Raw genomic sequence first — 12,454 nt, 5'->3', positions numbered from 1 at the left:
AGATTAGTGCCAAAAAAACAAAAATAAACCTGTGCAGTGAGTATTGTAGAGCATGGGGAGGAGTAACTATTTTACCAGAATGTTCAGAAAGCATTAAAATGTCTAAAAAAGTTACATAAGCATCAATGAATGATATTTACTACAGTAGCCTATTCCTTTTCCAAGTTTGTAAAACCCATTGAAGTCAGAGCAAGCAAACATCCAAAATGCGATTAGAATAACACCTATGTGCCACTGGGGAAGCGTCTCTATCCTTCAGGCTTTTAGTTGCTAACTTTCACTCATGAGATTTCAGGGCCTTGAATAATAACACTCTTATGGTGAGCAATTCATAATTAATCAGATGGCTGTAACTACTGTCTGTTTGCATTTCATTTTCATAAAATGAAATTTTCATCATGGAAAAACAATCACCCACTTTTCTGTCTCGGTTGTAAACAAATGAGCCAAAGCCGTTGAAGCGTTTCCTGGTACACAGCAGGAACCTTGCCCTGAACGCATTCTGCAATCCCCTAACCTAGTAACCCAGAGAGCGCTCAAGCCATCTCTGTCTCACTGCTGCTCCCGGCCCCCACGCTGGGCAGGCAGAGAGGCCGCGGACGGCAGCCTTGGGAAAGGCTTGATTGAAGACATAATTCCGAGTGTGGGCGATTTCATGGTTAGGAGCATGAAAAAGCCAGGGAAGGATGGATGGTGGGCCCACAAATTAGGAGAGTTAGGGGCCAAGGGAGGCGAGGAAAGACGGACTCGGGCCCATAAGCGCCAGCGCGTAAACACATTCTCCCCCAGCGGTGTCAATCAGCCTCTGAGTGCAGACAAACCGTACAGCTGCGGTGGAGCGAAGTGCCGGGCAAGCCGTGGTGCAGACCTCCCTCTGCGGGTGCAGCGGAATTCCGAGCGGGAGAGCTCCGCCGCCTGGTGAAACAGCACTGCACACCATATCCCTCAGTGGATCAGCCCCATGGAAGAACAGGACGGTGCCCAGACAAGTCTCAAAGTTGGAATGCATTAAAGGGCACAACGATGCTGGGCTTAAAAATGAGGTGGGCTAGGAAGGGTGTCCACCAACCAGGGCAAGAGGTGCGATGCAGGAGTCACTGCTGCCGAGCCTGGCGCAGAGAGGAGGCCTCCATGCAAAAACACACACCTCCTCCCAGCACAATCCGCATCGCGCACACAGTCAGACGGAATAAGGCATGCAAACACGGATAGGATATTCCGACGTGGCGGCACTAGGCTGCCACAGCTGAAATAGCACACTGCGCAGTAACACAAATAATGCATGCTGATCCCTGTGCTGCTCCTCTGGCCCGACGTGCACCATGCTTGCTTGGGGCTCAACTCGGAGAACCATAAATAATGGGAATGTTATGGTGAGCAGGGAAGTTATTAGATCCGTTTACCAGCACATCAGACAGGTCTGGCCCAGCCTCCATTAAATCTAGGGAACATTCGGTCAGCGGAGTCTCTCTCACGCACAAGCTCATGCCCGTGCGTGCTCGCCAACAGCAGACTGGTGAGAAACAGCCGACGCTGCCCAACATGGTAATGTTCCTCTTTCGCGAAAGCACAACGTGTCGGCAGCTCTCTGTGGCAACTCTAATAGGCAGGAGCAAGGTGTTACTATTATGTGGTTGCTGGTCGGCAGGAAAATATTCCATCATAATGTCGCAGTGTGGCAGCATTAAGGAAAACTATCGAATTATAGGTTTTCATTTTGAGGAACTTATGTGCTGAGAGGGACTCCTAAGCTCCATTCACTCTTGTAATGAGCCGCAGCAACTTCCTTTAATAAGAGCCGTAATGTTTTTTTGATTGCCCCGTTTAATCTCGCTCTTGTGTGCTGGCTGCAGCTCCGGCGTCTGGCCCTTTTCACACGCACTCACTTCAGTAACTTCCCAGAACCAGACAGAGGCGTCAGAGACAAGAGGCGGAGCCATCACACCCAGCCCATGAGGTTAGCTGATGTATGGCAATGGAGGTAAGACTCCAACCGTGTCCTTCAAGCTACTGTGCCTCTAGCCAGACATGCACATTATCAGATCGGTACTTGTTGACTTATCTTTAGGTTTTAAGCTGTTTTGTTGACTTCCACTGTGTTAAAATATGAAATCAATAAAAGAGCATTCATTAGCTTCAATCATGGCTAAAATGGTTTTTGATGAGAAGCAATAGAAATGACCTTTCGACATGGTCCAGGTTCCCAGCTACACCCTGTCCTCCGATAGTGTAGAGCTTCCCGTCGTACACCAGGCTGTTGTGTCTGCAGCGTGGGACAGTCATGCGAGACACCAGGTTCCAGTTGTCCAACAGGGACATATAGCACCACACATCTGCCACGGTCACCCCTGACTCGGTACCACCTGAGGAAAGAGGGCAGTGACATTCGCGCCTCAGGAATCATGTAGATCCGCAATGCTCTAATTAGAGTTCATTTACACTCTAAATGATTCAAAAAGCAGGATATGAACATTTTCATGTATATTTACAAGAAATGTGCAAATTTTTGCCTCTGGAGGAAAGTGTGTGTGTGTGTGTGTGTGTGTGTGTGTGTGTGTGTGTATATATGTGTGAGGGGGTGCAGACTTTAGCAGACCATGAACAAACTGTCAGATGCTTGTCACCTGACAAACTGGTGCTAGGTAGAAAAGAAAGCGCTCAGTCACCAGAGGAAGATATACCTGACAGATAAATATTGTCCCCGGCTGAAATGACGCTGAAGAACTCGCGGTCGTAGAAAGGCAGGCTAGCAAGCGGATACCACTTGCTGTTCTGTGGGTTAAAGCAGGTGACCGCAGTAAGGGAGCGCTGGTTCATTCCGATGGCCTGCCGCCCTCCGACTAGCACTATAACCTCTGCTACTCCTGCCGGGTAAAGACAAACAGAACACCACATGAGCATGTCCCCTTAGGGCGACGCTGTTGATGTGATCAAACGTGTACAGGGCATTCAGCTATCAACGAGCACTGGTGGAATGTACAGCTTTGGGGATTCACTGATCAGCAACTTTGGACTGTGTCCAAATCCAGCAAGAATATCAATACAAAAGCAATATCAATAAAGCAGATGGTGTTAACTTTCGTTAAACACATAAACACTATAGCACAGGAGTCAAAAAGGCTGAGACCTATTTAACTTCCAATTTCAGTATACTGGCAAACCTGACTGCATTATATAAACATGGTTTTTCAGGGTAACCTACATGAGGTAGGCAGTGTTTGTGTAGTGAAGAGTGTAACAAAATTATCAGAGCTTAGCTAATCTCATAACCATCTGTTCGGCTGTATGCCCTCCAGTGACTTACAACCATGGACAGGTCGGTCTGAACCCCCTGACAGAACAAGTGCATTACTTTAACATGTGGACTCATCCATGGACCTGAATTCTTCCTGAGCGTTCAAAAAACTGTATTTTTATATGTTAAAACGCTGATAAGATTCACTAGCTGTGTTTCAGACAAAACAATAAAAAACAAAAAAAAACAAAAAATACTTTCATGCGTTCATGGATGTGTAATGAAGAATTCGGGTCTTCTCAGGTGTGATGGAGTAAGAATGCATATGTTTGTGTGAGAGGATGAGCCAAAACGTCATGCCACGTGCAGTCACCTGCCCAGGTTCTCCGCCAAGGCACCTGACAGAGCGGCCTTTGTTTCAGCAGTGAAGACAGAGACGGGGGGGGCAGAAAACCAGACAGAGGAGCACGAGAGCCGCAGACATTCCTGAGCTCCCTGTAACTGCTGCCTCATCTTTCAGAATCAATACCTGCCCAGTGCTCCCCTGACGATGGCAGCCAGGCTGATCCATGGGCTCTCTCGTCCAGCATCGCTCTTATAAACACTGTCATCTTTCTCCCTCTCTCGCTCACTCTCTTTCGCTAAATCTCTCTAGGGCAAGTACAAACAACTAGAGTGGGGGAAAAACAGATGTGCAAAAAAAAAAAGAAAAGAAAAACAGAGGAAACTACAGAGAGTTTTTACTTTTACCTGGATGCAGGATTGGATAGGAAGTGGGAAGAGTTGTCTGCTGTGGTGCAGAATGTTGAGAAATGTAGTGAAACTGCCATCTGTCACCAGAATGAATCTTTTTCTGACTACGACAGAGGACCAGGCCACGCATGAAGAGTTTTCACATGCCTTTAGCATGGCATTTTTCCTTATTATTTTATTTTACATGTGCTGCTATAGTGCTTATATGAGGTTACAGCATGGACTAGACCTAGAACCAGTACCATGTTCAGTCCCACACAAGAAAACAAGATCTAAGTAAATAATGTGAAGCTAGATCTCATACTTAAGAAGATTTCCAGGTTTCATAATTCAAATATGAAGCCAGATGTTTTTATAGTCTGATATTGTTCACATTCAGTCAGTTATCCAATCAAGAAAGTGTAAGATTATAGGCGCAATTTCAAAGAACATCTATGCCTACAGATTTTTGACGTGACAATGGAGAATGCACACAGAGGTGACTGTGCCCGGGAGATATCGCCAAAATATCACTGCACGGTTGGCCACCTATTGCCAGCTGATGCCTTCATTTGTTTATGTTCCCTCAAGTGAAACTTAAGTAAATTCCTGTTTTTCAAAGATCTCAAAGGAATGTTCAAACAGCAACTGCCTCTACCAACTTTTAAGATAACGCTGGTGTTCTGTGCTGACAAGGTTATGAGTAAACTCCATAATGAGCCATAATAATTAATCTAATTAAAAAGCTGTTTTGAGGTGTAGAAAATCTCCCTGTTGGGTTGTCAGATATTCTCACATTCCCATCACTGACATAGAAATCCTTGCCAGGACTCCTGGGGATTTCCTAGTGCCACACACTGCTCACGTCCTGATCGGAAGCTGGCGTACCCCGGCAAGCTTGCAAGCCCACATTCTCCTGCCATCCATGCTCACAGGAAATAAGAGTATGGGGAGACAAAGCAAACAGCCAATGGGAGATCAGTGAGTGTCCTTCTCCATCCTCCCCACTATGAGCCCACACAGCAGCCACCTGTCAATCACATAGCTTTAGCAGAGGCCAGGGGGCGGAACTGCAGACCCCTATCCAGGTTTTCTCTTTCACTCACTCTCTTTCTCTCTCCATGTTTGTCAGTGGAGAGCCCTGAAGAGTTGTGGGAGCCTGCACCTTTTGACAGGTGTCTCCCTGCTTGGCGCATTCTTCCTCCTCCTTGCACCGTCCAGCAATCACTGCATCCTCTTCCACCCCACTTCCTCTTAAACAACCTATCCATGGCACTGGATCAGCACCTGCCACTGGTAAATAAAGTCTTCCTGGACAGGGGATGGACCCAGCCGAGTTACCCCCCTCTGAGCTAAAGAGCAGTAATGATAGCATCTGCAGTGGAGAAGAGCAGTAAACCATTCTTTCTCTCTCCATCCCCCATTCTCTCTCTCTCCTCCACTCTTCATCTAGCCTCAACCCCTCTGAATCCCATCATGACCATGACCAACTCCTGAAGAGAGAGAGCTCCCCAGAACAGCCATCAGCATGGCCTGCTGTGGTATTCCACACTCCCAGCCTCACCTCACCTTGATGTTGAAGACTTATATTCCCATAAACCACCCTCGGTCAGCTCATTAGAGAATGCCAATCAGTGGTCACCAGCCTGCTGGTGAAATACGGTCCAGCTGGAGAAGAGATAATTTGCTTTTGGAACTGGTCATCAGAACATGCTGCCCGCAGTGTGCGGCTTTACATGCGCCAAACACAGGCTGGCTGTTGGGAAACGAACACTTTTCGCCCTTGAGTCCATTTTGCAAAAAGCACAGCAATGGAAGCTAGCTGTGATTCATCCTAGATATTTGTATGAAGTGGTTTTAAAGGACAAAAAGCTGAGGCTGGAGCCTGGGGAGTGTCCACATTTACACATACACTTGCAGGTCAAACACAGGGCACAGAGACGCGCCTCCCACCATGCTCCACAGAGCCAGCTGAATAGCAATCAAATACCTATTCCCCCTTTAAAAGGAAAAAAAGATTTATGACAGAATAACAAAGACAGAATCGGGCAATAGAGAAAAACAAGAGACTCCTTTGTCAAACTCTCATGAATGAAAAATGCAATAGAAATATCCAAGATGTTGCCAGTGCAACTCAATAGAGCAGACAGAAAATTGGAGCCGTAGAGATATGTTAGTGGATCATTTAATGGCATTTTAGATAGAGTACAAAATACTTAAAGCAAACTCCTCCACAGAATGCTCGGGACTGTTCAATACAGGACTCATTCACCCAGCAGGTGGATGGAGCAGTCAGCAGGTGAGCTACACTCAGACAATAGTCATGATTAGTTCTGACAGCTCTCACCGAAGTGGACTAATCTACCAAAAAACACATGTGGAATGAGAATTCAATTACAGAGCACGGTGCACAAACCAAACCACCGGTGTTGACACAGCAGCCAGAGAAGATGAGCAAGAAGTTGAATGCGGCCTGGCCTACTGAGAGCAGCTGGCATGTAGGGCTAGAATGCTCCTCATTACCTCACATGCAAGAGCCAGTGGCTGGCTGCTCCACAGGGCACATATCTAACCCCCACGTGCACCGCAGGAGCCACAGATGGCTAGTGAAGCCCTTTTTCAGGCAGAGTGGCTAATTAAACTAGCTACGCTTAGTGCTGCAGGTGACCCCACAAGTTATTAGGCATTGAAATTAATTAGACACAGTGACATCGTAAAACACTGGCCTCCTGTCCTTACCTTGAACAGATAGAAACCTGATGTTATAAAAAGGTCACAGTAGGTAGCAAATTAAACCTAAACAGTGCAGGTTCTCCAGTTTAGCTGCGCATTGCCCAAATGACAGGTTTTTCGAAGAACCGCTCATATGAACAAATTCAGTTCTCATCGATCATATAAGCAACTGAAGAGAGCTTGCTGGATTCACCAGTTTTCTCATGTTTTGAATTGTACTGAATTGTAGAGATTACACAAGCATGCTGAGATTATTCTGTCGGACAGTGGCATTCTACCTTTATATTTGAATTATAACATAACAAGATACAGATTTTCAAAACCATAGCCAATAGCATCCTAAACCATAATAATTATTTGTCCATCTCCACTTTCTTCCAAGGGCTTTATGCTCAAGGCCATCCATTAGAATACAGTAAACCACGATGTTATGCATGGCCACACTGCCTGTCAATTTTTATACACTGACATATCAGCCTTAAATTAGTGTGAAATGCAAGTCCTTTTGAAGGTTGGGATATTAATATTGATAGTGCCTGTCCAGGAGAACAACCTCTATTCTATCACCTGACAGTGCAGCATCATTCATGATTATACATATTCTCTCTTCCCTCTCCATGAGCATTTCCCATTTTACTCAGACACCTCCTTGCTTTGAGGAGAGGCTTTTGTGCTTGTTTGTTATTTTGTTTGTTCTTATGAAATGTAAAAAATTTGTTTCTAGTTGTTTTAGGTGTAAGCTTACGCCTCAAGCACATTTTTCTTTCTCTTTTCAGAAAATTGACAAGTGACAGGAAAAATAAACAATGTCATCTTACTGCCATCAGAAACGAAGCTTTGTGTCATGGTCTGGCAGTTGGCTAGGATCGTTTTTTTAATATACAGCTTTCCAGGTAGACCAGGTTCTCATCAACATGTGTTCTTGTACAAATGGGTGGTATTCATCCTGTTTATGTTGGTGTATTATGTGGGTAACAGTTCCCTTAATTTACAAATGTTGGCTAAATCAATCAAAAGAATCTTCACCTCATGTACAAAGTGTAAGGATGTTAAGATAAAAATGTGAAAATGTTCTTGTCTAAGGCCCAATTAAACTGTTTAAATGGGCCCTTGAATAGCTTTTGTTCAAAGGTGTCATTTCAGCCAGGATTATCTAACAAGCATCTATCGTAATACTGTTGGCTAGAAGAGAGGGCGAGAGCAAGATAATAAAGAGGGAAAGAGAGAGAGAGAGAGAGAGAGAGAGAGAGAGAGAGAGAGAGAGAGAGAGAGAGAGAGAGAGAGAGAATGTGTACATGGAAAAAATACAGGAATTATAGTATCTTGCTGTTTTGCAGCTTTTTGGATACATATTAGGCTTAATCATGCACTATGGATAATTTTCACTGGAGAATAAGCATTAACATTGTAATTAATCCCATGAAAAAAATTCTAATTGGGGTCTAAAAGGCTGACTTTTCAGGTTAAGTGCAGACAGTGCTGAATCTGAGTGTGAGAAACCAGCCCTATGGACAGAAGTCATTTCATTAGTTATTCAAGTACACATAACATCATAATCCACTCATGGCCAGGGGCGAAGGGAAAGTCAAGGGCTCTGAGTTCCTGGAAATTCAAATTTATCCCGTATGGTTCTTAATTAGCCTGGACTGCCTATGACCAAACTGCTGATCATTAATGAAGGCATAGTAATTATGCATTTGGAACAAGGAGACCAGTTACAGTTATTGTATGATTGCTGAATTTATTGGTAGACCAGAGAAACTGCTCTACCATGCAAAATATTTCCAAAATGGACATTAACTCATAGGTGAATAATGACCAGTCTAAAATCAGCTGTCTTAAAAAGGGAACGGTTTCTGCAGAGTAGAAACTGTAGAAAAATACAAAAGGTTCTACAGTAATGTCAGTGATTCAAAAGAGATTTTGTTTTACATGCCATTAAATGAACCATCTGGATTTCTAGAGAACAATATGACCTGGACAACCAGAACCCAGAATGCAAGAATAATCAGTTTCTAATACAAGTTTCTAATACAAACTCAGTCATTTTTTTTTCTCCAACAAATGAAATTTCAGATGAGGCTGAGGTTTTCTTTGGACAACATGTTAAGATCTCTTCATTATCATTATCAGCTGGATCCAGGCAGCAATGTGGAACCTATGATGGCAGATATTTGCCAAAACTACCAAACATAACCAAGAGAAGCATTGCTATGCTAGAATGCATGTGGAGGCTTGGTATTTGAGCCTGTACAGTCAATACGTTCCTCCATGAGAATCCGATCCCAGTGAAGGAAACAGAAGAGGAGAGGAGAGGAGAGGAGAGGAGAGGAGATGATAGTCCTGATGCCCTGTTAAACTCTTCCCTACTGTCGCTATGGGGAAGGCTGGCAGTTAGCCACAGGACTGTGAGAGCACGCCTTGCATTTCACTGTAAACATGCACATACACAAACACACACATCCATATCCGGCAGAAGGGAGAAATGTTTCATGGGTCAACATAACAATGCTGTGCTCTGTCTTTTCAGTAGGCTTATACAGTAGGCTTATCATACTGGCTCAGTTGGTGTATAAGTGAAGAGCTGTTTCATTCTGTGTGTGGGGGGAAGCGATCACTCACAAATGCTTATGCACATGTAGGCACGCGTGTACACACACACAGTCTTATTTTATCTTATCTTACTCACACAAATACTATCCTTGTTCTCTCCCCAAAACTGTGTCCATCTGTCACTGAAAATAAATTAAATTCACTTTCCTCTTTTCCTGAACTTTCTTTTCTCCCTCTCTTACTTTGTATGTATCTCTTTCTGGCCTTTTCTTTGTCCATTTCTGTCCCTCTCTCTGTCCTCTCCATCTTTCTCTCCATCCTTCTCTCCGTTCCTCTCTCTGTCCTTCTCTCTTTCTCTCTGTCTCTCTCTCTGTCCGTCTCCCTGTCCGTCTCTGTTTTTCTCTCTGTCCCCTCCATCCTTCTCTCTATCCTTCTCTCTGTCTCTCTCTCTCTCTCTCTCTCCATCCTTCTCTCTGTCCCTCTCTCAGTCCCTCTCTCGGTCCCTCTCTCTTTCTCTCTCTCTCCATCCTTCTCTCTGTCCCTCTCTTGGTCCCTCTCTCTTTCTCTCTCTCTCTCCATCCTTCTCTCTGTCCCTCTCTCAGTCCCTCTCTCTTTCTCTCTCTCTCCATCCTTCTCTCTGTCCCTCTCTCAGTCCCTCTCTCTTTCTCTCTCTCTCCATCCTTCTCTCTGTCCCTCTCAGTCCCTCTCTCTTTCTCTCTCTCTCCATCCTTCTCTCTGTCCCTCTCTTTCTCTCTCTCTCCATCCTTCTCTCTGTCCCTCTCTCTTTCTCTCTCTCTCCATCCTTCTCTCTGTCCCTCTCTCTGTCCCTCTCTTTCTCTCTCTCTTTCTCTCTCTCTCCATCCTTCTCTCTGTCCCTCTCTCTTTCTCTCTCTCTCTCCATCCCTCTCTCGGTCCCTCTTTCCATCCCTCTCTCGGTCCCTCTCTCGGTCCCTCTCTGTGATTGAATGTCTTCTGTCTGCTCTCAGCTGCTCTCATAACTAGGTCCTACTGGTGACAGGTCCTCTCACAGTGCATCACAGCCCCACTCCAGTGAACTGCCAGATGACCCAAACGTTTACACATTATGTACACATCCAAACATTCAAACATAGAAAAGATGTTGTGTGAAAACAAACAAAAACCCACATTTCTAAAGGTATTAAAAGTGTGATGTGAAAAACACATAAAACATTTATTACTCATGTGGAATTAAATCGCTCTGTTAAACCACATGCAATTAGAGACACAGCCAGTTTACTAGCTAACGTACCTTAGGTATCACATTTACTCATAAACTGCCCACTCCCTTAAACTGACATTTGTTTAGCAAGTCCCTTAATTCTTTGGAGCAGAAAAGACATTTTGCAGTGACACTACGCTTAAGCTAAGCCTGTAATACCTTTGGAGGATAATTAAACACTACTTTATAGAGAAAAGCCTCAAGTTCCTGGCAGATGAGGAGGAAAAATCTCTGAGCCTGAAAGCAATTTGCTCCTCAGCACAGGATACTTATTTCCATAAATATCTGATTTAATGGTCTAGACCTACATTATACACTGAAGTACTGGAGACTATGTATTTATGAAAGCATTACAGACATTTATTATGAAAATGCTGTTCCACATGACCACTCCGATAAAAACCTTTCACTGTCTCGCCTTCTCAATTGAGCCTGAACACATCACTGAAAATGACTTTGAAGAGCCGTCTCAGAAAAGCCAGTGACGAAATGGACAAGGCTAGTGCACAATATCATTCCTCTGAGGACTTTCTCCCTGTGCTTACGCTGCGCTTCAGCGCCTGGATTGCAGCTGACTGCAATCAATACCCAGCAGGGAAGAGAAAGGACCACAGTACATAAGGACTAAATAAATCTATACACCGTTCACACTGTCTGCCCCATCATGTTGTGGAAGCCACAGGGACTGGCCACCACGAGACTGTGAGAATGACTTGCCCGACCAGGCGGACCAACCCTCTTGCTGAACCAGAAATGTACTCTGATTATAGTTTATGATGGCTCAGGGAGACGCCAGAACATCAGCCTCACTGAAGCTCCATCAAGAACTGCTGCAATCAAAAGACCTAAACTGCAGAGGTGGAACGTAACAAAACACAATAAATCTCAATCCTCACTCATAAAGTGGCTGCTTCAGGGCTCTGAATTACACCTTTGTACTGCTTCTTTTGGCAACTTCAATCTTGCATGTTTTTGAGAAATTCACCCCTTTACTCTGATACATTTTCCCTAAAAACACGTAGTTCAGAATGTAGGAACAACAAGCTCTCCAATGATTCCCTTGAAGTGATGTACATTGTCTGCTTGGTTGCAAAGTTAGGAACTTTGAAACTTTGAGTAACATTTAATATGGATCAGCAATATGATGCAGAAAAACACTACCCGGGCTATTTATATTGATGACAGATGCAACATTAGTGAAAATTATTAAGAGAGTATAGGATTTTCATACTTTTCCACACAAATCATTATACTTGAAATAAAACATAGAGGGATATGAGAGAAATCAACATACCCAAAGCTGTTCAAAGTGAAAGGCTGCAATCAGCAGGGGTGGACTATCAGCTTGCCTAAACTAGGCCAGGCTGGATGAGCAGCTCTGTTGAAAGCAAGGCCAGAATGGGCCAGAATGTGCTGGATGTGGCCCAGGGCGTGTACCTGCAGACAACCTTGGCCGGGTACGGGGCGTCTGCATCTCTTGACGCGCGTGCGGGAGCATGTGGTACCGCTTGGCCTCGTTGACCAGGTCTCGGCACGCCTCCGATGACTTGATCAGCTCCTCGTTGTCCACCACGTTCAGCAGGTAGCTTGGGTGGATGAATGGCAGCCTGACCACGGCCAGCAGCTCTGACACATGCTGGAAGAGAGACAGAGTTAGTGGAGGGAGCAGAAATGAACACATGGCAGCTTTAAAATAGAGTTGCTTCAGCCAAGCTAGAGCAAGGCTGGGCTTTCAAACGGCACTTTAGTTCAGGTCAGCTTCACTCTATTGTGTCTGTCAATCAATCCTTTTGTCTTATCTGTAGCATCAGCAATGACAGATACTACCGTGTGCGTGTGTATGTGTGTGTGGGTAGCCATCTCAAGGGACAAGCCAGGCTGATAAAGGAGTTACCATGGTGAGCATCTTGGCAGGTTGAAGGCTTGCTTGTTGAGAGCAAGGGCCCTACAGGGTGTTTACC

At 44.8% G+C, this 12,454-nt stretch overlaps 1 protein-coding gene across 3 annotated transcripts in view; it reads right to left on the bottom strand.

Moving 5' to 3' along the window:
• The window catches only part of LOC113569753 (kelch-like protein 29), a 135,585-nt gene that overhangs the window by 14,680 nt on the left and 108,451 nt on the right, over nucleotides 1–12,454 (bottom strand). For all 3 annotated transcript variants that reach the window (XM_035524689.1, XM_026997772.2, XM_026997780.2), the window contains 3 exons: nucleotides 11,931–12,129; nucleotides 2,682–2,864; nucleotides 2,183–2,363 (listed from right to left, as the gene is read on the bottom strand). In XM_035524689.1, the coding sequence (XP_035380582.1) occupies nucleotides 2,183–2,363; nucleotides 2,682–2,864; nucleotides 11,931–12,129 (563 nt within the window). The remainder of the gene's footprint in view (nucleotides 1–2,182; nucleotides 2,364–2,681; nucleotides 2,865–11,930; nucleotides 12,130–12,454) is intronic.

Source organism: Electrophorus electricus, chromosome 3 (genome assembly GCF_013358815.1).
Source record: "Electrophorus electricus isolate fEleEle1 chromosome 3, fEleEle1.pri, whole genome shotgun sequence".
Classification (NCBI taxonomy): Eukaryota; Metazoa; Chordata; class Actinopteri; order Gymnotiformes; family Gymnotidae; genus Electrophorus; species Electrophorus electricus.
The sequence above is the reverse complement of the archived record's forward strand: the minus strand, read 5'-3'. Positions and strand labels throughout refer to the sequence as shown.